The sequence below is a fragment of the Diabrotica undecimpunctata genome, chromosome 5, assembly GCF_040954645.1.
Source record: "Diabrotica undecimpunctata isolate CICGRU chromosome 5, icDiaUnde3, whole genome shotgun sequence".
In the NCBI taxonomy this organism is placed as follows: domain Eukaryota; kingdom Metazoa; phylum Arthropoda; class Insecta; order Coleoptera; family Chrysomelidae; genus Diabrotica; species Diabrotica undecimpunctata.
Genome location: NC_092807.1, coordinates 160748092 through 160774058, shown reverse-complemented (window position 1 = coordinate 160774058; position 25967 = coordinate 160748092). Strand labels below are relative to the sequence as shown.

Below are 25967 nucleotides of genomic sequence, written 5' to 3'. Positions count from 1 at the left end.
AGCTACGACAAAAATTGAGTTAAAACATTAAAAAAATATTTTTTGGTTTGTGCCATTTATGACACATAATGCGGTAAAGTGCTACACTGATTGACGAATCAATCTAAAATTTTAAACCTTTCACTCATGCTGGGTATAATTGTACCCATTAATTTGAATGCATATAGAATTCTACAGGAATCTGCAACTTAGGCAAGTTTATCGAAATCTATATTCTATAAGTACTATACTTCTGCATTTTGTACCTAGATGGCGCATGGATGGTTTTGTGCTATAAGAAAATTAATGTCAAAAGCAATATGTCGGCAATTGCATTGTTCATAAGAGGTAAGTGTACTTGTTTCTTCAAATACTAGTTTGAATAAAGTCAATCGCCGTTTATTTTTCAGTGCAATGTTGAAAGTAGTGTTACTTCTTACTAATTGTGAATATATTTTATTGAAATTAGATTTTTTTCAAATATAGAAGTGTGCTTCAAATTCGATGGGCACAATTGTAGCCAAAATGACTCAGTGTTATTTTTTGTTTCAGAGTAAAATGCCTCCAAAAAAGTATTTAACTGAGAAAGAACTCCTGGAAGAGCTGGAAAAACTATCCGACATAGAAGGATTTGTTAGTGATGACGACAGTGACTGCGAAGAAAAAATACAAGTAAGACAGAGAGTCGGACATATGATAGATGAACAGGGCGAAACCGATGGTAACTATGATAACTTCATTACTCTGAAAAAAAATGTAAAATGGTTACAGAATGTTCAATATCTAACACGACAATTACCTAATAAAATAACACAGATTTCTAATGAAAACTGTTCTGAGGAATATCCAGTTACATATTTTATGAGATATTTTCCCGAAAGTATATTCGAAAATTTCATTCAATATACGAATATATATGCTTTGCAAACTGGAAATGAGAAATTTGTACCGTGTAATCTACAAGAAATAAAATCATTTTTTGGCCTTAGTATTCTAACAGGCTGTCTAAAATTTCCAAGACTGCGAATGTATTGGGACAGATCTTTAAAAATTGATATTTTTTCGGACACAATGACATTGAATCGTTATTTCAAACACGCGCACGCACATACATTGTGTTGACAATCTGGAAACCAGACAGAGCGACGACAAACTGTAGAAAGTTCGACCAGTTTTTGAATCAGTCCTAAAGAGATGTAGAGAACTGCATATAGAAACAAATATTTGCATAGACGAACAAATCATGCCTTTCAAAGGGATCCAATGCAAGGCCATCCAATTTGAAATATGGACAAGGTGCAGCTATCGTATTGCAATTAACAAAAGGACTTGAACCTAATAAGCGTGCATTGTACTGTGACAATTATTTTACGAGCTATAATCTTTTACAAATTCTCAACCAAAAATCAATACTTGTTGCTGGTACTGCGAGGATCAATAGATTTTCTAAACCACCTTTAACTGATGTAAAAGATTTTTCAAAAAACCAGAGAGGATCAACGGAACAAATTATCTCTTCTGATGGAATTGTAGTAACCAGATGGTTAGATAACAAGTCAGTGATAATGGTATCCAACTTCGTTGGGGTTGGTACAGAAGATGTTGTAAAACGTTGGAATAAACAAACAAAATGTTTCATTGACGTAAGTCGACCCGAAGTTATACAAAAGTCCATGGGTGGCATAGATAAAACAGATGCTTTTATTGCGTTTTACAGAGTAAAAAACCGTTGCAGAAAGTGGACTGTTCGACTAATCTTCCATGCAGTTGACATGGCCGTAACAAATTCATGGTTAGAATATAAAAAAGATATGCATACTTTAGGAATTCCAAAAAAAGATATCATGGACATTCTACACTTTAGGATGAAAGTTGGTGAAGCCCTCATAAAAGTCAACTCTTTCAATAACCGAAAACGGGGAAGAGCTTCAAGCGGTACATCTAGTCCAGTAGTAGCTGAAAAACGCCAAAACATTGAAATTAGACCTCTTACTGAGGTGCGATTAGATATCATTGGACATTTTCCAGAGCACCCTCAGCTACCTTTACCTTTAAGATGTAAAAACCCTGGTTGTATAGGAAAATCAAGATGGAAATGTCAGAAGTGCAATGTCCATTTGTGCCTTCAAAAGGAAAGAAATTGCTTTTTTATGTTTCATATGCGCTAGTTTTTTAGAAGTACTTTTGGGTACAAATGAACCCATAATAAATTTTTTTATGTATACATGCTATATTTTTATTAATGTCCAAAAAGTGTTATATGAACTGTTTTAAGTACATTTTAACCAAAAAATATTTTTTCGTTCGCTGAAAAAAAAAGAGGTACTGAAAGGGTTAATTACTTTTTTAACATTATAAGACCCAATTTTCCACACAATATCAGAGTTATAGGTTTATTTTTACAATAGTATAGTTATTATAGAACACTTATTGAAAACTAAGATTCTCAGAGTTTTTACGGTTTTCTAAGCCACAAATTAGTAAATCAATATTCATAAGTCGCCATTTCCAAGCTTTTAACGTGTTTTATCAAATAACTATATCTAAATTCGTACCAACTACTTTACTTTTAACTCGTAGACGAAAGTTCTTAACACGCTGGATTTTTAGTCAATCTACCGAACCCACTACAGGAAACATAGAGGTTTGAATTATCGAGGACCATAGAACTAGAATCGTAAAAGAAGAAGAAAACCGACAAGATTAAAAAAACATTTTGTGTGATAAAGACAAATAATAAATACCAATATTATTTTTGTATTTTCATAAGAATTACAATGTATTTCTGCATTCTAAATAAGCAATATCAGGTAATGATTGGATTTTAAACACAAATCCGAAATCAGAAAAAGCATCGCTTCTGTTGGATGTTCCACAACTCGTCGTGATTATTTTATAATAATTTTTGAAACATATAATATGCAAACTTTAATTTGTAGTTGAAAAATTTAACAACACAACTGTGTTTTTCCCAAGTTATGAAGTTGCCAAGTATAAATTTCTGTCAAGAGAATTTCCTGTTGTTTTATGTTGTCCGGATTTAATGAGACTGACAGCCCTCTACTGCTAAGAAACTAAGATTCTCAGAGTTTTTACGGTTTTCTAAGCCACAAATTAGTAAATCAATATTCATAAGTCGCCATTTCCAAGCTTTTAACGTGTTTTATCAAATAACTATATCTAAATTCGTACCAACTACTTTACTTTTAACTCGTAGACGAAAGTTCTTAACACGCTGGATTTTTAGTCAATCTACCGAACCCACTACAGGAAACATAGAGGTTTGAATTATCGAGGACCATAGAACTAGAATCGTAAAAGAAGAAGAAAACCGACAAGATTAAAAAAACATTTTGTGTGATAAAGACAAATAATAAATACCAATATTATTTTTGTATTTTCATAAGAATTACAATGTATTTCTGCATTCTAAATAAGCAATATCAGGTAATGATTGGATTTTAAACACAAATCCGAAATCAGAAAAAGCATCGCTTCTGTTGGATGTTCCACAACTCGTCGTGATTATTTTATAATAATTTTTGAAACATATAATATGCAAACTTTAATTTGTAGTTGAAAAATTTAACAACACAACTGTGTTTTTCCCAAGTTATGAAGTTGCCAAGTATAAATTTCTGTCAAGAGAATTTCCTGTTGTTTTATGTTGTCCGGATTTAATGAGACTGACAGCCCTCTACTGCTAAGAAACTAAGATTCTCAGAGTTTTTACGGTTTTCTAAGCCACAAATTAGTAAATCAATATTCATAAGTCGCCATTTCCAAGCTTTTAACGTGTTTTATCAAATAACTATATCTAAATTCGTACCAACTACTTTACTTTTAACTCGTAGACGAAAGTTCTTAACACGCTGGATTTTTAGTCAATCTACCGAACCCACTACAGGAAACATAGAGGTTTGAATTATCGAGGACCATAGAACTAGAATCGTAAAAGAAGAAGAAAACCGACAAGATTAAAAAAACATTTTGTGTGATAAAGACAAATAATAAATACCAATATTATTTTTGTATTTTCATAAGAATTACAATGTATTTCTGCATTCTAAATAAGCAATATCAGGTAATGATTGGATTTTAAACACAAATCCGAAATCAGAAAAAGCATCGCTTCTGTTGGATGTTCCACAACTCGTCGTGATTATTTTATAATAATTTTTGAAACATATAATATGCAAACTTTAATTTGTAGTTGAAAAATTTAACAACACAACTGTGTTTTTCCCAAGTTATGAAGTTGCCAAGTATAAATTTCTGTCAAGAGAATTTCCTGTTGTTTTATGTTGTCCGGATTTAATGAGACTGACAGCCCGAGGAAGGAAAATGGCATAGTATATTATAAGGGATTGCCTTTTCGGGGTTAGTCTTACCATAAATGAAATAAATGTTAAGCCATTTGTTTTATAAATATGTCTTAGAAGACAAAAAATACACAGTAAACAAAAAATATATAGAGCCTTCTGGTGAAATGGAAGTTTTTGTCAAAAAGGGCTTATAATTAAGTTACCAGATATATTATCTGTTTGTATAGCATTTACTATGCTGTCAGGGTTCATAAGATTCAAAAATAAGCGAATATAATTAGGGGTCTATACAGTGGCGAATCCAAGGGGGATGTCACGGGGGTCATGACCACCCCCAAAACAAAATTAAATATCAATCAAATAATCCTAAATATATAATTTAAAACCCATCAACCCTATAAGCAGAAAGTCAAGAGTTGAAATGATTCAAACTCATTTATTCTACGGGTAAGTGTACAATTATACGGAAGCTTTTTAAATTGCTCTTTAAAAAAATCAACAATTCTAAATACAGTAATACCTCGACTAAGACTTCCACGAATTTAGAGTTACGCCATTTTCAAATTTTGTCAATTCGTCATTTGAGTGCCAGAGGCTTGTATAGTTTCTCGTCAAACCTGTCGTCAAAACCAATCTGCTAACTCTTGCGAAGAATATTTCCGAAGATCTATTTATTTACCCCTTTTAGACAATATCTTAACTGATTTAGAAGAACGACTTTCACCGAAAATTATGAATCTATTTAATCTTCAAGTTGTTTTACCTAAAACTGTAAACACACCAGAAGATAAAGTATCATTAAAAAAATTGTTGACACCAGGATATTATTGAACCAACTACTTACTGAATATTCCACAGTAGAACAAGAGTTTTCACTGTGGATTCAAAAGTGGAAAAGAGTCGTGCAAAATAATGGAAAACTTCCTGAGTGTATTTTAGAAGTATTAGAAAACTGCGATATTCATGTGTATCCAAATATCAGAAAATTTATGCAAATATTAATTACACTGCCAGTCAGTGCAGCAACAACAGAGCGTTCTACGCTTAAGGGTCTAAAGACTTGGCTTAGAAATAGAACTTCTGCGGAAAGGTTAACTGGTTTAGCACTCATCAACGTGCATCCTGAAATTTTTCTAGATGTTGATGCAATCATAGAGCGATTTGCTAAATCGGATAGGCGAAAAGAATAAATTTTTATAAAATTATATAATATTTACTTATCTTATTCTTTTAGTATTTTTAATCAATGAACTTTTATTTACCACTCGTTGCCAGTTGTTGCTGACAATTCGTGAGAAAAATTTCAATACCGATTAAAAAAATATTTCACTCAATTATAGCCTAATATGCCTAATTATAGAAATAACTATTCCTTAATTATATTATGTTTTTTGTTGAATACTACTACTACTTGTCGGTTTATAACGTTCTCCGCCGGTTTCCGACTTCCAATCGCCACTTAGTCCGGTTGTTCCATAGGTCTTCTTCTATGACCCTCTCTCTCAGTTCTTGATTTATTGTCTACTTTGCCAACTTTTTCTCGGTCTACCTCGTTTTCTCTTTCCTTCTGGTTGCCATTTTAATATTTCTTTTGGTATTCGTTGTTCATCCATTCTTTGTATGTGTCCGAACTAGATAACTTGTTTTGTTGTTAAGTCATCTGTGATTGTTCGTTTGATTCTCACTATTTCTCTAATGCGTTCGTTGGTAATCCTTTCTCGTCTAGATCTTCCTGCGGTTCTTCTCCAAAAATCCATTTCCGTCGCTTTCAGTTGAATTTCATTTTTTGTTGAATAAATGAATTTAAATAAAATGCTGTTTACACTTATTCTTAAGGTTTCTTCATCATTATGGAAGGGTGTCTATAACTCCAACAAATTGGTCTCTACCTTGAGCTGTTCTAAGTTTCGAATGTGTGTCCATGCCTGTCCAGTCTCTTACATTCTTCAGCCAGGAGCATTTTTTTCTTCCTGGACCTCTTTTTCCTTCTACTTTCCCTTCCATTATGAGTCGTAGTAAGTTATATTTTTCTTCTCTGTAAATATGTCCTAGATAAGTCGTTTTTCTGTTATTTACAATATTTAGGAGTTCTCTCTCAGTCCCCATTCTTCCCAGCACCTCGTTATTGGTCACGTGCTCTGTCCATGAAATCTTCAGCATTCTTCGAAAAACACATTTTAAAGGCTTCTATACGCCTCATACTTGTAATTCTGAGAGTCCATGTTTCCACTTCCGTATAGCAATAAGGAATAAATGAATGTTTTTACAAATTGATATCGGATAAGACGATAAGATAGAGTTTATTAAGAATGTTGAATACATCCATGTTTACACTTACATTGAGTTTTTGCATTTAAATTACTTAACTTTGGTTTATAATTATTTATCCTTGGTTTGTTCTTAATTGTGGCTATAGCTATAGGATAAGTGGCTTTAAATTAATTGTCTTCAAAATACCTTGTTTAAATTAACAGTCCTTGATTTTTCAGTATTTATATTATAATAACTTTCCTTTGGTTTAATGGTCTTGTACACTTGATTTTACTGTCATAGAGTATGTAAGTTTAAATCATTTTTTGTTTGTTTAAGTTAAAGACCCCTTAATGTTGTACCGTTCTTTGCACCCGTAGGGTATTTGGGTTTTAATAACTTCATATTGGTTTAATATATCGCCTAAAATAATTATTGAGAAAATGGTTCCCTTAGATGAGGCACAAATCATATCAATCGTAAAAGTGCAAAAATCTAATTCCTATATCAAAATCACCCTTTAGACCCATGACCCCCCCCTGACAAAAATTTCTGGATCCGCCACTGGGTCTATAAAGAATATATAAATGTATGTGTACTGTCTCCTATTGAGTTTTATCACACTTTGTATGAATTATTAGGCGAGCGGTTTACCTCCAAAAGACACGCACATACATAGATTTGAGATATTTAGGCGGAAAAAAGTAATTTTTCAAAAGTCGAAATAACGGTAAGCTATCAACCGTTCCGGTGAGTCTCAACAGTTCCAGCTACAATATAACATCTCCACCACCGGCGACTGAAGCCGAAAGCGCAGAAGTTGGCCTCCTGTCATTCGAATTTGACAGTGAACTTATAACTTTCTTAAGCGCATTATTCATTTATACTTTGAGGCTGCGAAGGTGACTGCTCGGTGTCCATTCGAATTAGTATTATTATGAAGACTATATTTACCAATGTGCGGTAGATATATTTCTTCCCTTCCGATTTTTGCGTTCAGATCACCGATTACTATTTTAATATCATTTCTGGGACAATTGTCATATGTTCTTTCTAATTCATCATAGAAATTGTCTTTTTCTTCGTCTTGCTTGTCCTCTGTTGGGGCATGTACATTAATAAGGCTAATATTAAAAAACTTGCCCCTGATCCTTAAGCAGCTCATTCGCGGATTTATCGGCTTAAAATCTATAACCAAGTGCTTGACTTTATTATTGACTATAAAGGCTGTCCCAAATTCATGTCTGGTTCTATGGCAACTATAGTATATATTGTAGTTTGCTTTTTGGATTATGCCATGGCCTGTCCATCGTACTTCTTGTATTGCAGTAATATCAGCATTATATTGTGCTAATATGTCACACAGTTTGCGGATGTTTCCAGGTTCGTTAAGTGTGCGAACGTTCCAGGTAAATATCTGTTGGTATCTGTTCTTTTATTAAAGGTTCCTTTCTCTTGAAACAATCTTACTCTCTGTGGATAGGATTTTTACATTCTGTAAATTGAAGGGTCCTGTTGTGTTTATTCTATTTATAAAATTTTCATAACGTTAAAAACGTATTTCCTTGTAAACTTCCATTTATTGTTAATTAAAAAAAAAAAGTTTCCTACGCTCTTTCCTTTCTCAGCGTGTGACGTCAGACTTTAGTATTCCGTTGCGGATACTAAACATCTCAGCCCAAAAAGTTTTTTCCAAACCGGGCCATCGTAAATTTTACGACCATTATTCAGACCCTTAGTTTTATCTCAAAACAAATGTTCTAGCCTACGCGGAAAAAGTGAAATTCTCTGACAAGAAAGTGAAATAAACTTATATGAAAAAAAAGGAAAGGAAAAAGGAGATTATATACTACTAACTTATATATTACCATATAATGGACAAAGTTTTTGGTCGCATACATTACAAAAAGATATAAATCTATACAAAAATCGACATAATTACGTCCGCAATTTTTTCCTAATGACGTGACGTTTCTAAAAATAATTAACATTTTAACAATATTGTTCTGTTAACCCCTTCCGCTCCAGGTCATTTTTGGAGGTAGGGAGCTGTATACCAGCAAATTTTTTTTAATGAAAATACATTTTACGATAGTTATGATGTATAATAGAAGAAATATTCACCTATGGGGGCCATAAAAATGTTTGAAGCAATTTGAATTTATATGACAATTTATAGTGTTTTCCAGAATATCCACATAAGGATATTTGGGTGTACCAGTATATCCATCCTGCCTACTACCAAAATATCCACATCTGGATATCATTAAAATGTATCTGTGTATTTAGTTTATAGTCACACCAAATATTAAAAAATAAAACATATATAAAAAAACAGTGAACCATTTAATTATATTCAGAACAAAGCAAAAAATAAAAGAACATTATTTTTATTACATATGAAAACTTTCAAAATGTTCCGTTGAGCAAAGTCCAAGTTTATCCAGGCAAGCGATGTAACATTTTTTCGTTAGTTTACGCACTTCATGTCTTTTACAAATTACACAAACTTTTCGTCGAGTTCTCTTTTTATCAAAATTCTTTTGGAAAATCGGCCATTGCATGCCACGGTTTCCCAGATGTAGTAGGTTCATTTTTTTTTATGATTCGTTCCTTGATATCCTTTACTATATTTCAGAAATATCCTTCGGCAGCAGAGTTTTGTATATTTATACATTGAAACTTGTTTTTGATGAGCTTGGCTGTTAAATACTCCGGAGTTCAATAGCATAAGATAAAAAAGGTGCAAACCTATTGGTTTTCACCTTACTCATGGTGAACCACGTGTAGGATTTCCGGTTCAACTGCTGGTCCAAAAGGACTGTACGGTTCAACATCTTTGTCCACTGCATCAACTGAACCCATATTTTGATTGTAGAATTCAATATGTTTCGGTTTGTTATAGTAGAGAACATTTCCTCCTACAACATATCGTTCTCTTTTTCAAAATCCTGCAGTATGTTTACTGGTAAGCAGACAAACGTCTTTCTTGTCCTTGTAGCGAACTAGAAGGATCATATGCTTTCGAACAAAACATGATTGTTGCTATCTAATGAAACCAATGTTAATTCTCGATCCAAATTAATCTACACCACTTTTACAGAGTGCATTAATATCCCCTATATGAATCTCCATATGTAGATATCGTGGTAAAGTTCGCCATACATAAAAATATCCATACGTGGATACGATGGAGCGAAAGAAACAAAATAATATTTTTTAATTTGTGTTTTAATAACGGTAATGATAACGAAAAAAATAAAGGCTAAACAATGTAGCAATCATCGCACTATCAGTCTAATGAGCCATGTACTGAAATTTTTTTTAAGAACACTGCACTCGAGAATTTATAACAAAATAAAAAATACAACTAAGTCAAATACAGTTTGATTTCAGAAACAATCTTGGAACCAGAGAAGCATTATTCAGTTTGCAGGTCCTGGTTCAAAGATGTACGGATATAGAACAACCATTGTGTATGTGTTTTATCGACTTCGAAAAGACCTTTGACCAAGTTAACCACGACAAACTGATAATCTTGAAACAGGTGGGAATGCAAAAATATTGATTATGATTTATGTCACCTTTTCCTTACTACTAAAATTATAATTTTGTTTACTTATAATATTGTTTGTTGCTTTCTAGTCTATAAAATTGTTGTTTGAAAAACCCTTAAATATGTTATCCTTAATAATTTCTTTTCCGTCCCTTAATTTTTATCTATATTTGGCGTAAGTAACAGTATTATGTTTCAGTCTTTAAAAATTATCATGTAGAAATTTTTAATGTGAAATTCGTGATACAATCTTCTGACAACCATAAATTCTAGAAAAGTATAATATATTCAATCCATTTTTTAGGTTTTAATATATTTTTTACACGACATTTTGACGTTGAGTCATGAAATTTAATCTCTACTTTTCGCGTGTTAAAAGTCCATTTCATTGTAACATATTAATTATAAATATAATATTATGATGTAAGTCTAAAAATTAAAAAGATAAAAGATGGTAAGCGTACATATTGTTACACTTCTTGAAAATTAACTTTATTCAACCCCAACAATATTACAATACTTTTTAACTAACTGACAACTATATACTTCAACATTCCAAATTAAAAATACAACTATCCTCCCACTGTCAAAAACATCTGTTATAAATATTTTCTGACGTTCCAAACTTCACTAGACCTTTCAAGAATTTTCGATGTCATCTTGAATGTTCTCGAACTACTTCTTCTTTTTCGTCGATGGACTTTTTCTATGTGGGATAGATCTTTCGTAACACTGCTTCCTCCTTTATAGTTATTCGCCTCGAATAACTGGACTATCGGGGATCGATTGAAGCCAACGGGGTGGATCAGTTCCATGCATCGAGTTAGAATCTATGGAGAAGCTATGAGCATATTAACGTGTGTATTAAAAACGGCGTAGGTAGGCGTGGCTAACGGTGATACCAATATGGCGGTGAGATCATGGCCGGACTCAATAATATTAAAACTACTATAAAAATATGACTAGTTATTCAGAAGATTTAATCATAATCTACAAAGTGCAATAAATTTTTAATAAACTATGATTTATTTATCCCGCGGTAAACACTAAAAACACGATATAATATACATAAAGATAAATTAATACAGTCAAAAACTATTAATTTATTCTCTGAAGTACGGGCCATTACTTTGTTTACATATTTGTATACTAACCTGTAGAACGTTATTCCTGAAGATTTTTTATTAACATTTCTTCTGCCACTGCAACTACGTTGAGAACAAGAAACCATTATTATGCACTATCACAATATATTATTACAGTTTCTATAAAAGTATTCTTCTTCTTATTGCGCAGTCTCCTTTCGAAGGTTGGCGATCCAAATGGCAAATGTAGTTTTGGAAGCTGCTGCGCGAAAGATCTCTGCGGATGAGCGGTCGAACCATCTCCTCAGGTCTTTCAGCCACGAGTTCTGGCGTCTTCCTACTGATCTTTTGCCCTGTACTTTTCCTTCCAGTATAACTTGAAGTAATTCATATCTTTCGCCTCTTAGCACATGACCCAAGTCTTGCATTTTCCTCTCTTTGATTATTCTTAGTAATTCTTTTTGTTTACAATAAAAGTATTATAAAACTAAAAATATTCGAAAATCAACAAACGTAAACAAACATATACGATCTGTCAAAAGTGTCAAAACAATATGGCCGAAGTGAGGTCGTTTTTAGTCACGTGATACCCTCTCCATAGAACTCGATGGTTCCATGGTATGGAGCTAGTCTCTCGATATGAACTACCTTGGGTTTACTTCTAGCTGAAAACTGGATGCGATAGATTAGATCATTTATTTTCTTGAAATCTTATTTCTCTTAATTTTGGAAATGCTTTTTGCTGCTTCATACTCCTGGGCTGAGACTAGTGCTCCATTTAGCGATTTGTGATGTTGTAATCGGAGAGCTTGTTGCATTTCAACATCCTATATTCCATCTATGAATGCCTGTATTCCAATTTGTTTCAGAAAATCTTTAGGTGCCCTTTCGATGAGTTTAGAATAACCGAAGAAGCAAGCGATTATTTTAGAAAATTCTTTGTGAACGAATAAATTTAGTGGAATTCGGTGTATTATCAAATATCCAAAAAGTAAACTGTTACATGCTTTCAGGTTCATACGAATATATCCAAGTTTCATCTCCTGTAACAATATTGCAAATTGCATTAAGTATTTTGTAAGTATATTAGTTTATCTCACGACCCACATTATGCTGTTCAATTGCCGAATAACTTGTCCTACCTGGTTATTTTTGTGTTTAATCTCTTCATCTAACTTACCGTAATTGGTTATGTGTATGCCTACATATTTTTACATTTTACAGAGATTTATTTGTTGATGTGCTCTTCCAAAATTAGATTTTGACGTTCTCCTTCTATATACATGTATTTTGGTTTTTAGACATTTACTTTAAGCACCATTTCTGATATTGCTCAAGTTTGAGTGTCATATATTCTAGATCTTTGTAGTCCTGAGTAAGACTATTTATTCGTCTGCAAAGTACAGTGTGTACAATGTGGTGACGTTGAGAGGGTTTCCCATACCACTACATCTCCTTTCCACGTCTTCAGTATTTGCTCTTAAACAAAGTTGGGGACAGATATAATCCTTGTTTGAGTTCTTTGTCTACCACAAATCCTTTGGATATCACTTAGGCTATCTTTGTTTTGCAGGTTTTGTTTGTATAAAGTTCTTACAGTGCCTCCATTAAACAATCTGAGATTTGCCGACGACACCGTTCTGATCGCAGAAACACTTGAAGAGCTACAGACATTGGTGAATAAGATAGCAGACTGCAGCGAAGAATATGGACTATCTTTGAACATAAAGAAAACTAAATTTATGGTAATATCGAAATCAACACAAAATGTCCAAAATTTATATTTACACAATGAAATTATCGATCGAGTTAGCAAATACAAATATTTAGGCACTTTTATAAATGAAGACAACAATAGCTCAGCAGAAATCAAAATAAGAATAGAAAAAGCCAGATCCATATTCACTAAAATGAAGAGAGTGTTCTGCGGAAAAGATTTGAGCCTTGAAAAGAAACTTCGCCTGATGAGATGTTACGTACTTTCTGTGCTGTTCTATGGAATGGAGTCATGGACGTTGAAAAAGATTGATACCAAAAAATTAGAGGCATTTGAACTGTGGATGTATCTCAGAATCATGAGAATATCATGAACCGAGAGAGTCACACATGTCTTGTGAAGAGGTCTTGAGAAGAATGAATAAAGAAAAGGAAGTCATATTTACGATCAAAAAACGAAAACTGCAATACTTGGGACACATTACAAGAGGCGAAAGATATGAACTGCTTCGAATAATTATGCAAGGGAAAATAGCAGGAAAAAGGTCCATAGGAAGAAGACGAAACTCCTGGCTAAAGAATCTACGGAAATGGTATAGCTGTAGCAGCAACGAATTGTTTCGGTCAGCAGTTTCGAAAATACGTATAGCCCTGATAATCGCCAACCTTCGGAACGAAGATGGCACTTAAAGAAGAAGAAGAAGTGCCTTCATTAAAATCACGTTGATGTTTGTTTTTTGTTTTTTTTTTTCAAAGCCTGTTCTTCGGTCTCCATATCACCTTCTTTCCCATATTTTCTTTCTTTCACTGTATTTTCTTTTTGATTATTTTTCCTCAAACTCCCCGTTGTATTTCTATAATTTTTTATAATTTTGTACGTTCTCAGTCGTATTTCTATATTTTTTTTAGTATTTCCTAATACCAATCAACCTGAGCATTTCTTTGCACTTTGATGAAATTATACGAAATATATCGGAAGCAGATCTTGATCATCTGTGTAGAGCAGGGAGGGCGAGTTAATTCCCACAGAACTTTTGGGGCCACAGGCCACAATAGACCCATTAGGCATCTTCCCAGGGATCTGTCGTACTGAGCTCATTGCCCATCCTGCCATTTCTAAAAAGTTGGACAAGTCACCAGCGGACATCCCCCTTATGTTTGCAAGGAGGACTCGCCTAACGCGTACTCTTATAATTAACGATAATAATTCTGGTTTTCACATAGGACATGCTCTACAGTGTGACACTTGACAATTTTTGTAATTGTTGTAGTTAAACAACGAAAAATATCCCCAGGTCATAATAGTCTTAGGCCTACCGTCTTCTTAGCTAATTTAGCGGTTGCCTTTATTGTCATTCTATAGTTCATAGGCAATATATGCTCTTTTAGCTCTACCATCTAAGTGGGAGTTCCCTGTTAACTTCCTGTCAAGGTTAATAAAAAGGTACCTCATCAGAAAAATTTAGACTGTAGTTTAGAATCCTTGGGTGTATTAAACCCGTGATTCTTCTTTTTCTGGTGGAGAGGAACATCTCTGTCTTCTTAGAATTTATAGATAGTGAGTGTTCCTTGCACCATGTTTCTATTAGTCGGAGAGCAGCTTGTAATCTCTCACATAGTGTGTTTACATACTTACCGCTTCGCAGGACAGCAATGTCTTCTACATAGGCTATTGTGAAGAACCCGTTGCTGCTAAGTTGATCAACCAAGGTGTCTAGAACTATATTCCAGAGAATTAGTGATAGCCCCCCTCGCTCTGGACCCCCCTTGTAACCATGCCTTTAACAGAGTCTTCTACATTTATGCTTATTGCTCTATTAGAGGGCATACTGAATCCATTCGCTCACAGCTAGGGGAATATTCCTGACATTGAGCTGTTGGGTGATAGTTAAGAATGTAATTTTATCAAACGCTCTCTCAATTTCCATGAATATACCTAGGATTGATTCTTTATTATCCAGCAATCTTTTAATTTTTTCCACTACTTAATGCAGTGCAGAATCAGTAGATCTTCCCGATGAATATGCATGCTGATTTTGGTAAAGTGGGTTATGAACCAAAACTTCATGCTTTATGTACTTCTTGTATAAGCTTTACATCGTTTTTAAGAGAAACGAGGCTGATTGGTTATAAAGCATTTAGTAGGGTGTGGTTCATCCTACCTGGTTTTGGTATGAAGACCACGCGTACTTCTCTCTACTTCCTAGTATATCTCAGAGCAAAGAGGCTTCAAATATTCTTACGAGATGTGATAGAAGTAATCTAATCCCCACCAGAAGGTCTGGATATATGACATCAGGCCCTGGAAACTTAAAAGGGAAAAAAGCACAATATGGCCCATCTTATCTTTTCCTTACTAATCATTCTTCTGGAGAGATGCCAATCATTCAGTTAGGGTATGCACTTTCGCAAAGGTTGGAAGTTTTGCTTCCATATTTCTTTGTTAATATGCCGATGTGGGTCTTTTAAGAGCGTTTTTTGTAGTCTAAAAGCTTGCGGGAAATTGTTGATTTACTCACAGTAGGCTCTCTAAGCAGCTCTTCGTCTTTGTCTGCAGACTTTCTTAGAATCCCTGTGGTTTGATTGATAAGAATCCCAATTCCCCAATCGTTTTGCTCTATTAAAAGCTATTTTTGCTATCTTCCTAAGGTGTTCCAGTTCAATGCACTACCAAGAGGTGGTTTTGCGATTTTCCTGGACCATCCTAATCGGACAGGAATTTTGTAAGTATAGCTCAACTTGTTTTGAATAGATAGCGTATAACTTTCCAATTTTGTATTAGTTGCTGGAGTTAAAGCCTTTTTATTCCGCAGAGCATCTTTTAAGAGTCGGTTGTAGAGTTCTTCATCTGTCCTCCTAGGATCGCGAGATTTGATAAGGCTTTTTTGTAGACTACTAGTATAGTATAGGTTAGTCAGCGGTGATCAGACATAGAGATGTCCTCCAATACCTGCCAGTTCTGAATTTTACATAATATTTCAGCTGTTGCTAGCGTAATATCTATGTTAGATCTTGATCATATTTAAATGTCTATTGCAAAATTGATTGTACTGCAGTTTACGCTATACCAAGTACCGCCTATCTACTCGCGGAGACATACTGATCTTATTTAATCAGATTGTTTACAGCATCGATGTTTCTTCTTTAGTTCCCGTATTTCAAATTTTATTTTATTACAGGAACCATTACCATATAACATGGAACGCAAAATTTTCCGTTTCTATAATTCGAACTATATATTTTGTCTAAGAAATTGCTGTAATTATCAAACCTGAATTTTAGTTTTTTTTGTCATGAAATTAAGTATACAACCATAAAAGCTTGCTGTGGACCAACTGCGCAAATGGTGTTAAAAATATGTACTTACAGGCAAAAGATCAAGTCCAGCCACGGTTCCTGGAGTTTGTGCTCTTGGTCGTGGAGATCCACTAGCAGAACTTGTTGTTTCACCTCCGCCCCCACCACCTCCAGGACCGCCACTTACTCCAGCTCTGCTTAAGGGAGAATCTGTAACAAAGGATTTTATTAAACTGTTATTAATACATATACTGTTCGACAAACAACTCTACACGTCCATAATTGTGACTTTGACGGTAATATTATTTAACAAAACTCTAAACTGGATATTGATTGACGCACAATATTTATTTCTGAAAATTGTTATCCATATTCTTTTATTGTTTGGTCCAGAAACTTGCAAAATTGTTTTTAATGTTTTTTTTTGAGATATTAAAGTATACCCGCCCACTTGTGCTAGATAATATGGAAAGGGTACTTCAGAACCCAATGTTTTTAATACTGTAGGTATTTATAGTGAATTTTTCCTCAGAGTGAGAGAACCGTATGGTTTAGATCTGGATAATAATAATCTATGGGAGTTTGATCAGTTCTCTTAGGCGCGGCAACCTGCGAAAGAAGGTTGTAGAAATAATTGTTGTAAAAAAACTGACAAATGGCAGTAGGTCCAAAATGCACATTCATAAAAATGGTGTACATAAAAAGTAATAGCTTACCGTATTGTTTCCTTTTTTGTAATAAAAAATTGGGTACAATCTCTTTATAAACAACGTTTATATCGACATTGATAAATCACATAAATGTCCCAGACTGGCATTTATGCCGGATCACGAATGTCCCAGCATGGATCGTTCCATTTTGCTGTGTTACTCTCAGTTTAGTGGCTGAGACTTTTGTTAATGCGAGTATGAGTTGGTTTGCTTCTGATGTTAGTACTAATAAAATATCTCGAGAATTATATAGCAGCATAATGATACCAATGTTCAAAAAAGGAGATAAAGAAGTTCCCAACACTTATAGAGGTATAAATCTACTAAACACCGCACTTAAGCTTACCACAAAATCAATAAACTAACAACTTTATCAGATGAATAACAAGGATTCAGATCCGGAAGTTTCTGCGTAGACGCCGTATTTGCACTAAGACAAATCACAGAAAAGGCCATCGAGTACAATAGACCAGCATATCTATGTTTTATAGACCTGACATAGGCTTTCGATCGCATCCAAGTCGAAGACATCTTCCACCTACTGTATAAAAGAAACATACCAATTAATATTATACAAACCATCGAAAACATCCAGTTCTGTTGGATAGGGAAAGAAGCAAAAGCTTAAGAAGAGTATGCAATATAGAAGAGATAAATGGATGGGTGACAAAACGGAAACAGGAGTGGAACGAACACATTAGTAGAATGGCAGAGGATAGGATAATACGAATAGCACGAGATGTCACCAAATGGACGAAGAAGTATGCATATGGATATAAGAATGCAAGAAAAAGATGATGTGATAATTTAAACAATTTAGAAGGCTAATATTGAAGAAAAATCAGGCTTTAAAGGCTACATACAAGAAGGGAAAAGAAGAAGAAGAGAATTATATACTTTTTTTTTAAATATATGGACAGCCGAAATATGTACAGATTCTTGGTACATCGATTTTTTGTGTTTTTACCTCCCTATAGGGGGGTTTTAGGGGGAAGCCAAGGGTAAAAGTGATAAACTTTTTTGTATCTTTTTTGAGGTCCCAAACTTGAAATTCTCAGAAAAATTCAGCATGTTCGTGTGAGGACAACAACTCCAGCGGAACAAAATCAAGTATTTGGGAGTTTTTGTACAGCAGATTGTATAAAAATATTAATATTACATTTTATTAGACATACAGACAAAGATAGGTCCAGTATTTTTTGTTAAAATGAAATATTTTCGCGCTTTTATATTTAGATTGTCCAAAACAAATAAGCACATCGCATAAAAGAAAATCATTTTTCATTTTCTGTTGATAGAAAAACATTGCGTTGCCAAATATAACTACAAAACGAGTAGAGAGCTGTCAAAAAATTGCTGACTTTATTAAATGTTTTCTTTGTTAAGTTCTGTTGTTATAATTTGTAATTTAAAATCCTTGCAATTATACTTTTTCAGTTAATATTTTCAGATAATAGCAACGTTTTTCTAGTATTAAATAGAAAAGAAGGGATTTTCTGTTTTATTGAGAAAAGTTTTCATTTTGTATAAATATGAAAAAAGTTTTAAATAATTAATATAATATTTAAAATCAATAATTAATAAGCGTTTAAGTGTTAAAAAGAATAGTAGTGAATGATACTGAGAGCTTCCATGACCAGTATTAAAATTATTAAGTCTTAATTAACGATGTAATGTTAAATTTTTAATCCGGTGAATTTTCACTCTACAGGAAAATTTTAACGTTAAATTTTTACTTTATGTGTTAAAATTTTACTCTCTTTATCATAATGTTAATTGTCTTGAATTTACTAAATGTTAACTAATTCTGGTTACTAATAAACAAAATCAACTTATACTACCGATCTCTATATGGAATACAGCAATATTTTTAAATTCGGCATTGAAAAATTGATTTACATTTATTTTAACATATTCTGCGAAAGCTCGATATTAATGAAGAGTTTTACTTATCCTGCCCTTACAATTAATAATGGCAGCCTCAAAATAAAACATTATTTTACATGAGTGTCAGTCAATAACACCCAACTGCTTTATATATATATATATATATATATATATATATATATATATATATATATATATATATATATATATATATATATATGAAAATTACCAAGTTCTCGGGAAGAACCGCTGAGAACTTAAAACTCAACGTTTCGGCACCCATTTTGGAGCCATTATCAACAAAGATATGGTTCACTCGTGACGTACGAGTATATTGTTCTGCAGAAATATGAGAAGCATCAAACAGCACTGTGATCTTAATCTGCCTACTCCTCAGTGTCGAGGATGTGGATTTGTCTGTCCTATGTATATACGTGGGCCAAATCCATCATGAATAAGCCTTCTCTAGCTCCAGATATTAAAAAATCTCTTATACCCAGAGAAAAATCATCTCAAATTTCAAGAAAATACGTCCTGCCAAAATGCCATAAACCCAATGTCCTCCTAAGACCCATCGTCATTGCATATAACTGCTCTACTCATAAATTAGTAGAACATCTCGACTTATCCTTACAACCATTAGCCGAAAACGATTCGTCCTTTGTCAAAAATTCTTTCCCGTTTATTGATCTTCTGAAACACATTTCTATTTCACCCTCAGATATACTAGTTAGTTTCGACATTGTTTCTTTATTCACTAACGGTATACCAACATACTTTTTATTTCAAAATTATTTCTATCGTCAAATCAAAATTGCTCCAATATGCGTCTTAGGTTAAATTACTTAGTTTTCATAATTTGTTTTATAATAAAAATCATTACCATTAGTAGAAAAGGAATTTAGCTCTAGTAACCAGTTGTGAAAATCGTAATAGAAAAAGCCAATGAATATAACATCCCGATATATGCAGCTTTCGTAGACTTTGAGCAAGCTTTTGGAAATGTGGAATACTAGACAATTAAATTCACTGCTCGGTAGTAGTGTAGACTACAGATATACTAAACTTATTGACATATGAACATTTACCAGAAAGCAAAATCGAGAAAGAAATCTCAAAGTTCGAATAGAGAAAGCACGAACAAACTTCAATAAAATGAGAAAGGTACTTTGTGCAAGAGAAATGAAATTAGACTTGAGAGTTAGGCTGGCAAGGTGTTATATTTTCTCGACTCTGCTTTACCGGATAGAATCCTGAAGATATCATGGACCGAGCATGTAACAAACAACGAAGTCATGACAAGAATCAACAAAAGAATGGAAATATTAGAAACCATCAAGACACGAAAGCTGCAATACCTGGGGCATGTTATGCGCAATGAAAGATACAACATACTACAATTAATTATATAAGGAAAAATCCAGCTCAAGAGAAGTGTAGGAAGGAGAAGAATCTCATGGTTGCGTAACTTGAGGGAATGGTACGGATTCAAACCAATCCAACTATTCAGAGCGGCAGCATCTAAGATCAGAATAGCCATGATGATTGCCAACCTCCGTCGCGGAGATGTCACGTAAATAAGATTAAAATCGCGAATTAAGATGCATGAACTCACAGAAGCAATAGCACTGAACAGGGGAATAGCAGCAAGGTGACACAAAATCACATGCGTTCAAGCAACTAAATTGGCAAGAAAAAAAAAGAATAAATTGGGACTATTTTATCCATCTAAGATATGGCGATGCTGTCTTCCTGGTAAATTTTCAAAGAATATTGCAATGGAAATACAAAATAATAAGATGAAACAGGTTTCAATTTTTGACAAATTATAAAATTTAACAAAGAACTTTGAAAATATATTGTCAAACCAAATTAGAATAAAAGTCGTTTCAAAAGTTAGCATTAATACTAAAAAATCAGAGATATCTGCAATACCTTAAAACAAAATTCTTAGATAAATTGTCCTACCAATGATGACATCTAGATACCAAACATGAACAATACAACGTCGAACGAGGATAAATGAAGGCCGAGAGAGCAATAGAAAGACGATTGTTGGGAAAAGGCTTGAAAGACCAACGTTACAAGTGGATATGGGCTGTTACGAAGGTGAAATATGTCATAGAAAAACCAACGCACATCAAATGCAAATTTGCAGGCCCTTATATCAGACAGAGGACGATATATGTAACAAACAAGTGCTGTACTGGAGACCTAAGAATTAAAACTGCCCAAAGAATGATCACATATAAAGTGGACAGACGATTCAAAGGGAGATGCCGCTCCAAGATGGATGAAATTCGCAATAAATAATGAAAAATGGAAGTCAGAGGGAGAGGCCTATGTATATCGGAATTGGATATAAAAATGGTCTTAGATAGATAGCTAGATAAACTAGCATTGTGAAAACTATGTAGGCAAATCGCTAGAATAAGTTTTTTAGTACCATATTGCACGGATTAAAGCTCTCATTCTACTTATGCAAATATTGTTTTATACCAAACTTACACATATAAACTTTTATGGATCCAAGGCACACAGATAATTATCAATATGGGATATCCAAATAAAAAATATGATATCACTTAGAACACTTTTTACCGTCCGCGATTGAACTTCGTTTTTTAAGTATTTTCCGGTTCGATTTTCATTTTCGTGTGTTAAAAACATCTGACTAACGAAACATAAGTATTGGCTAATAAAGGTAATAGCGGTTTATCAAAAACATGCAAATTCCATTACTTACAATTAAGTGTTTGTTATTGTTGAATGTAACCTTCTTAATAAAAAATATGCTAACAAGAAAAATAGTCGAATTTATTACAATAAACTAATGCGAATGTCATCAATAGTATCAATATTTACTGTGTTTAACATTTTTATTTGTAATTTAGAAATGCGTTACAATTTTATCAGCCGTACTATTTTACCATTTCTCTTTTTCTTATTCTTTATGTTGCATTGATACACTCAAATGCCTGTTTTACTTCAGGTTTTAGCCTAAACTGATGTTACCGGTCCACTTTTTCTTCGAGATTCCTATTGCCCTTCTTTCTGAACTTTAAAAATCCCAAACTTTTGATTAAAGACGTCTATATTAAGTTAGAATATTCCATAGACCATCCAATGGTTATGATTCTGTTGGTAGTGATCATTAGGATACATGATATGGGCTATTTGGACAAGATATTCCTGCCAATAGTACAGTACCAATGTACATGTTGGAGATAATTTCTAAACCATGGGCAATCATCTATTTCCAGTGCATGAGCATCTAAAGATTACTACCCAAATTTAAATAGGCTTTATTCATTAAAATTATCGTATTGAAATCGTGAAAAATGTAATTCTTTTCTTAAATGATTTTTTATCGCTATTTCTGGTATTTTCCGAACTATAGTATAATGTAGTATATGCCCTGTATCTGAACTTACAAACGCCCAATAAAGGGTTTCATAAGCACCAACATGCTAATATTCTCGAGAAGTAGAGTATTGTAATTCAGTGTTCAAACTTTCGAACAACTTCTAATGGATTTCCTAACTGCCAACTGCCAATACCGAATTTCTAATTTCAATGATCTTGTTAAAACTAAACTACTGTTAAAATTTATAAATAAAACGAACCAGTCGAGTATACCGTTAAGAATAACATTATTTTGTTCCAAAAGTGAATACAATGGATAGTTTACATTGTACCAATCTTAACTTCTTGTTCCTGTAAATGATATATTATCTGGCGCTTACACATATTTAATTTTTGTTTAATTGATATCAATATTTTAACACCCCCACTGTATAAGATACCTATAACTAACAGTTTCAATAATTTGTGCAGCTTTTCAGCGCATTATAGGTATATCTTTTCTCTTCTAGATCTTCCTGCCACTCTTCTTCATCAAAAAATCAATTTGTGTTCATCTCAGCATTGTTATAGTTTTAATACAACTTAGTAATCTAAAAATATCTATAGAAAAACAAATTTGATAGTGTTTTTTATAGAAAAATTAAATGCGATGCCATGGCCCATTAGCTCAGTTGGTTAGAGCGTCGTGCTAATAACGCGAAGGTCGTGGGTTCGATCCCCCCATGGGCCAAGCTTTTTATTTTTTTAACATGTTTCAAATTGCAAATATATTTCTTTTGCTAATTCTTTGTTTTCTTTTAAAAAAATTGGAGGTAAAAGAGCTAGCGAATTAATTTGTTTTTGAAGTTAAATGTGTCGATAGCAATTAAATATATATACTCAACCATTCGAACCATCGAAACGCAACCATTTTCGTATAATTTGTTTTTAAAATTTGTATTTATTTGCAATCTGTTAATTTAAATACAATAAAGAAATTATTTAGTACACAGAGTAATTATTATATAATTAAAAAGATAGATTACATACAGTAAAAGTTTATTTTTTATGACATTCTATTCATATCCTTATATTCGTATTCATATTATACATGGATCACTTCCTTACACAATTTGTGATTAAAATTTCCGTTTAATTTTTGTTACTCCTGCCTCAAACACTTTTTGTCCGTCTTTTTATGTAGAGAAGAGTCTGACTTCTTCAAAACACTCAGTCTATGACGCCGCCTGACTCATATTAGTGCAGGATTCATTCTTTGTAGTCCTGTCGATAGTTCCTCAGAAACGGGAAAACTCTCTCCTGACCCTCCTCTGTCATTCAGCGCTCTGGAAGCAGGATTGTCGGTTCTGAAGCACTCCCTTCACTTATTCACAGACTGCCAGCAAATAGGTCTTCTTTGTCCACTTTTTTGTGGATTATAACTACATAATTTTTATATTTATTTGTTGTCAACAGATGTCTTGAAAAAGAATTGAAAATAAATTCGAATCGTTGACAGTAAGTCTTGTGGGCCAAATAGGGCCTATCCAAAAATCATCCTTAAGAATCTAAAGAACCTAAAGCTGAGATTGATATTATTACAAGAAATAATATTAAACTCAACAGGCTTTCGGGTTGAAACGCGGCAATTATCACTGCGCAGAGCTTTCGACATCCTATTTGATGTCTTCTTCAGGGCTTTCGAGGTCTCAGTCTCCCAACCGCTTAGACACTACTACACTGATAATTAATCAATGCGTCACTGCTACTGGGAAAAGCGGACGGTTTATTTATACGCCAATGTATATATATATATATATATATATATATATATATATATATATATATATATATATATATATATATATATATATATATATATATATATATATTCATGTTCACTTTCCCCAAGCATTTATGCAAAACAGTTTAATCTAACTTATTTATTCTTTCCTTGCAGTTACAATGGTTCGTAATTATGTCAAAAAGAAACCACCGCCAACATATTCTCAAAAACCTCAAGAGAAGCAGTAGAAGCTGTAAAATCTAAGCAAATGACACTCTACAGAGCATCAAAACATTACTACATTCCAAAATCAACATTATTTAAAAGAGTTAAGGGATTAAGGGGTGAAAAAGGTGCCATTATGGGTAGGCCAACAGCTTTACCTTTAGATATTGAGACCAAAATTGCTGACCATATTAAGACCATGGACAAATAGGGTTTTGGCCTCTCAAAAAAAAAAAGAAATTTTGTTAGCTATTGGACAATATGTGTCAGAAAATAACATAAAAACCCCATTTAAAGATTCAATACCAGGAGATGATTATATTTTAAGTTCCAAGCGCCGATATGGACTTTCTCAAAAGAAGCCACAATTAGTTGAAGTGGCCCGTAAAAAAATATAGATCCATTTGTAATTGCAGAGTACTTTGACTTGGTGAAAGAAATCACTTCGAATATACCCCCTGAAAGGATTTATAATCTAGATGAAAACATTTTCTAATTATATTGAACATACGTTCCTTCCGAATATTCCTAAAGAGAGACCCGTTGTTTTGATCTATGGCGGCCACTCTTCACACACATCAATTGCCCTTATAGAAACTGCTTTAAGGGAAGACATAATTATTTTAAAACTACCGCCACATACTAGCCATCTCCTACAGCCAATGGATTTGGCTGTGATCAAGCCTTTAAAACAAATGTACGATGAAGCTCTTATAAAGTGACAAAGAAGAAATTACGGTACAAAGTTACCGAAATCCATATTTTCATCTATAATTTCACAAGTATGGCAGGAGCTGAGTTCAAACCATATTAGAAGTGGTTTTAGTAAGGCCAGTATTTACCCATTCTGTAATACAGTTATTCCTGTTGAAAAATTTGAACCTGAGGCTTTCAAAAGATTTTAATATCATAACTCTAAGGAGGCATCATTAGTGAAAAATAGGAATGACCCTGGTGATACCCCTCAACAAGAAGAAATATCCGAAAATGCCAGTGGCAGCCAAGCAACACACTTGGTCAGAAGTATTGTGTTAGAAGACAAACAGTATCTTCAAAATGATAATCAGAATCGTGCATGAAAAAGGCTTCCTGAAAGAAATTCCTTCGAATCTATTTTACTCGAACATGTCAAACAATCCCCATCACACAAGCAAAAGCATAAGAAAATCTGTTGTGGCGCTGAGATCATACCACACACTGACTATTTAGCAAAAATGAAGATACAACAAGATAAAAAGTCCGTAAAATCCAATAAAACGGAAAGGAAAAGGATAAAGAAGAAGGAAACACAATCCGGCAGCAGTGATGATGACCAAGCTTTAGACAGATAAAAGTTAGTTGCCTTCGAAAATGCATAAAAAAATGACGAAAAATATTATTTTCCTAACGTACCAGACATATCAGTTTTAAGTTCAAAATTGAATTTTTATTGCCAAAACCATTAAGTTCTTCCCAACTTACAAAAAGGCAACAAGCTTTAATTTCGTTTCCTATTTCTCTATTAAATCACTATAATGTTCGCTAATTAACTAACTAAATTACTGATTTTGTAGGTTCCTCTTACCCCGGTGTACTTTATTTAAACCAGAATCTAAAGAATTACTATAAATAATTTAGAGTAGCGGCAACCAAAGGTTAATAAGTATTTATTATGTATTATCATCAAACATAAACAAATCTTTTCTACAATAAGTTAATTCATATTTATATACACATTTTTGGTTTATCTTGAAAATTAATTACTTTTCTGCTACTAGTGCGTGTAACTATTTTAATTAAAAGTGCCATTCTATGTCTATGTGTCGA

General features: G+C 33.3%; 1 protein-coding gene and 1 non-coding gene across 9 annotated transcripts in view; one reads left to right on the top strand and one right to left on the bottom strand.

Annotated features, from left to right (window-relative positions):
- The window catches only part of Mctp (multiple C2 domain and transmembrane region protein), a 204383-nt gene that overhangs the window by 112821 nt on the left and 65595 nt on the right, over positions 1 to 25967 (bottom strand). For 7 of the 8 annotated variants that reach the window (XM_072533100.1, XM_072533099.1, XM_072533095.1 and 4 more), the window contains one exon: positions 16279 to 16418. In XM_072533100.1, coding sequence (XP_072389201.1) covers positions 16279 to 16418 — 140 coding nt within the window. Of the gene's footprint in view, positions 1 to 16278; positions 16419 to 21313; positions 21443 to 25967 lie in introns of those variants that run through there. The other variant, XM_072533101.1, reaches the window with a different exon arrangement.
- Positions 22828 to 22901, top strand: TRNAI-AAU (transfer RNA isoleucine (anticodon AAU)). Its single transcript has one exon. It is a non-coding gene; the product is annotated as a tRNA-Ile (tRNA).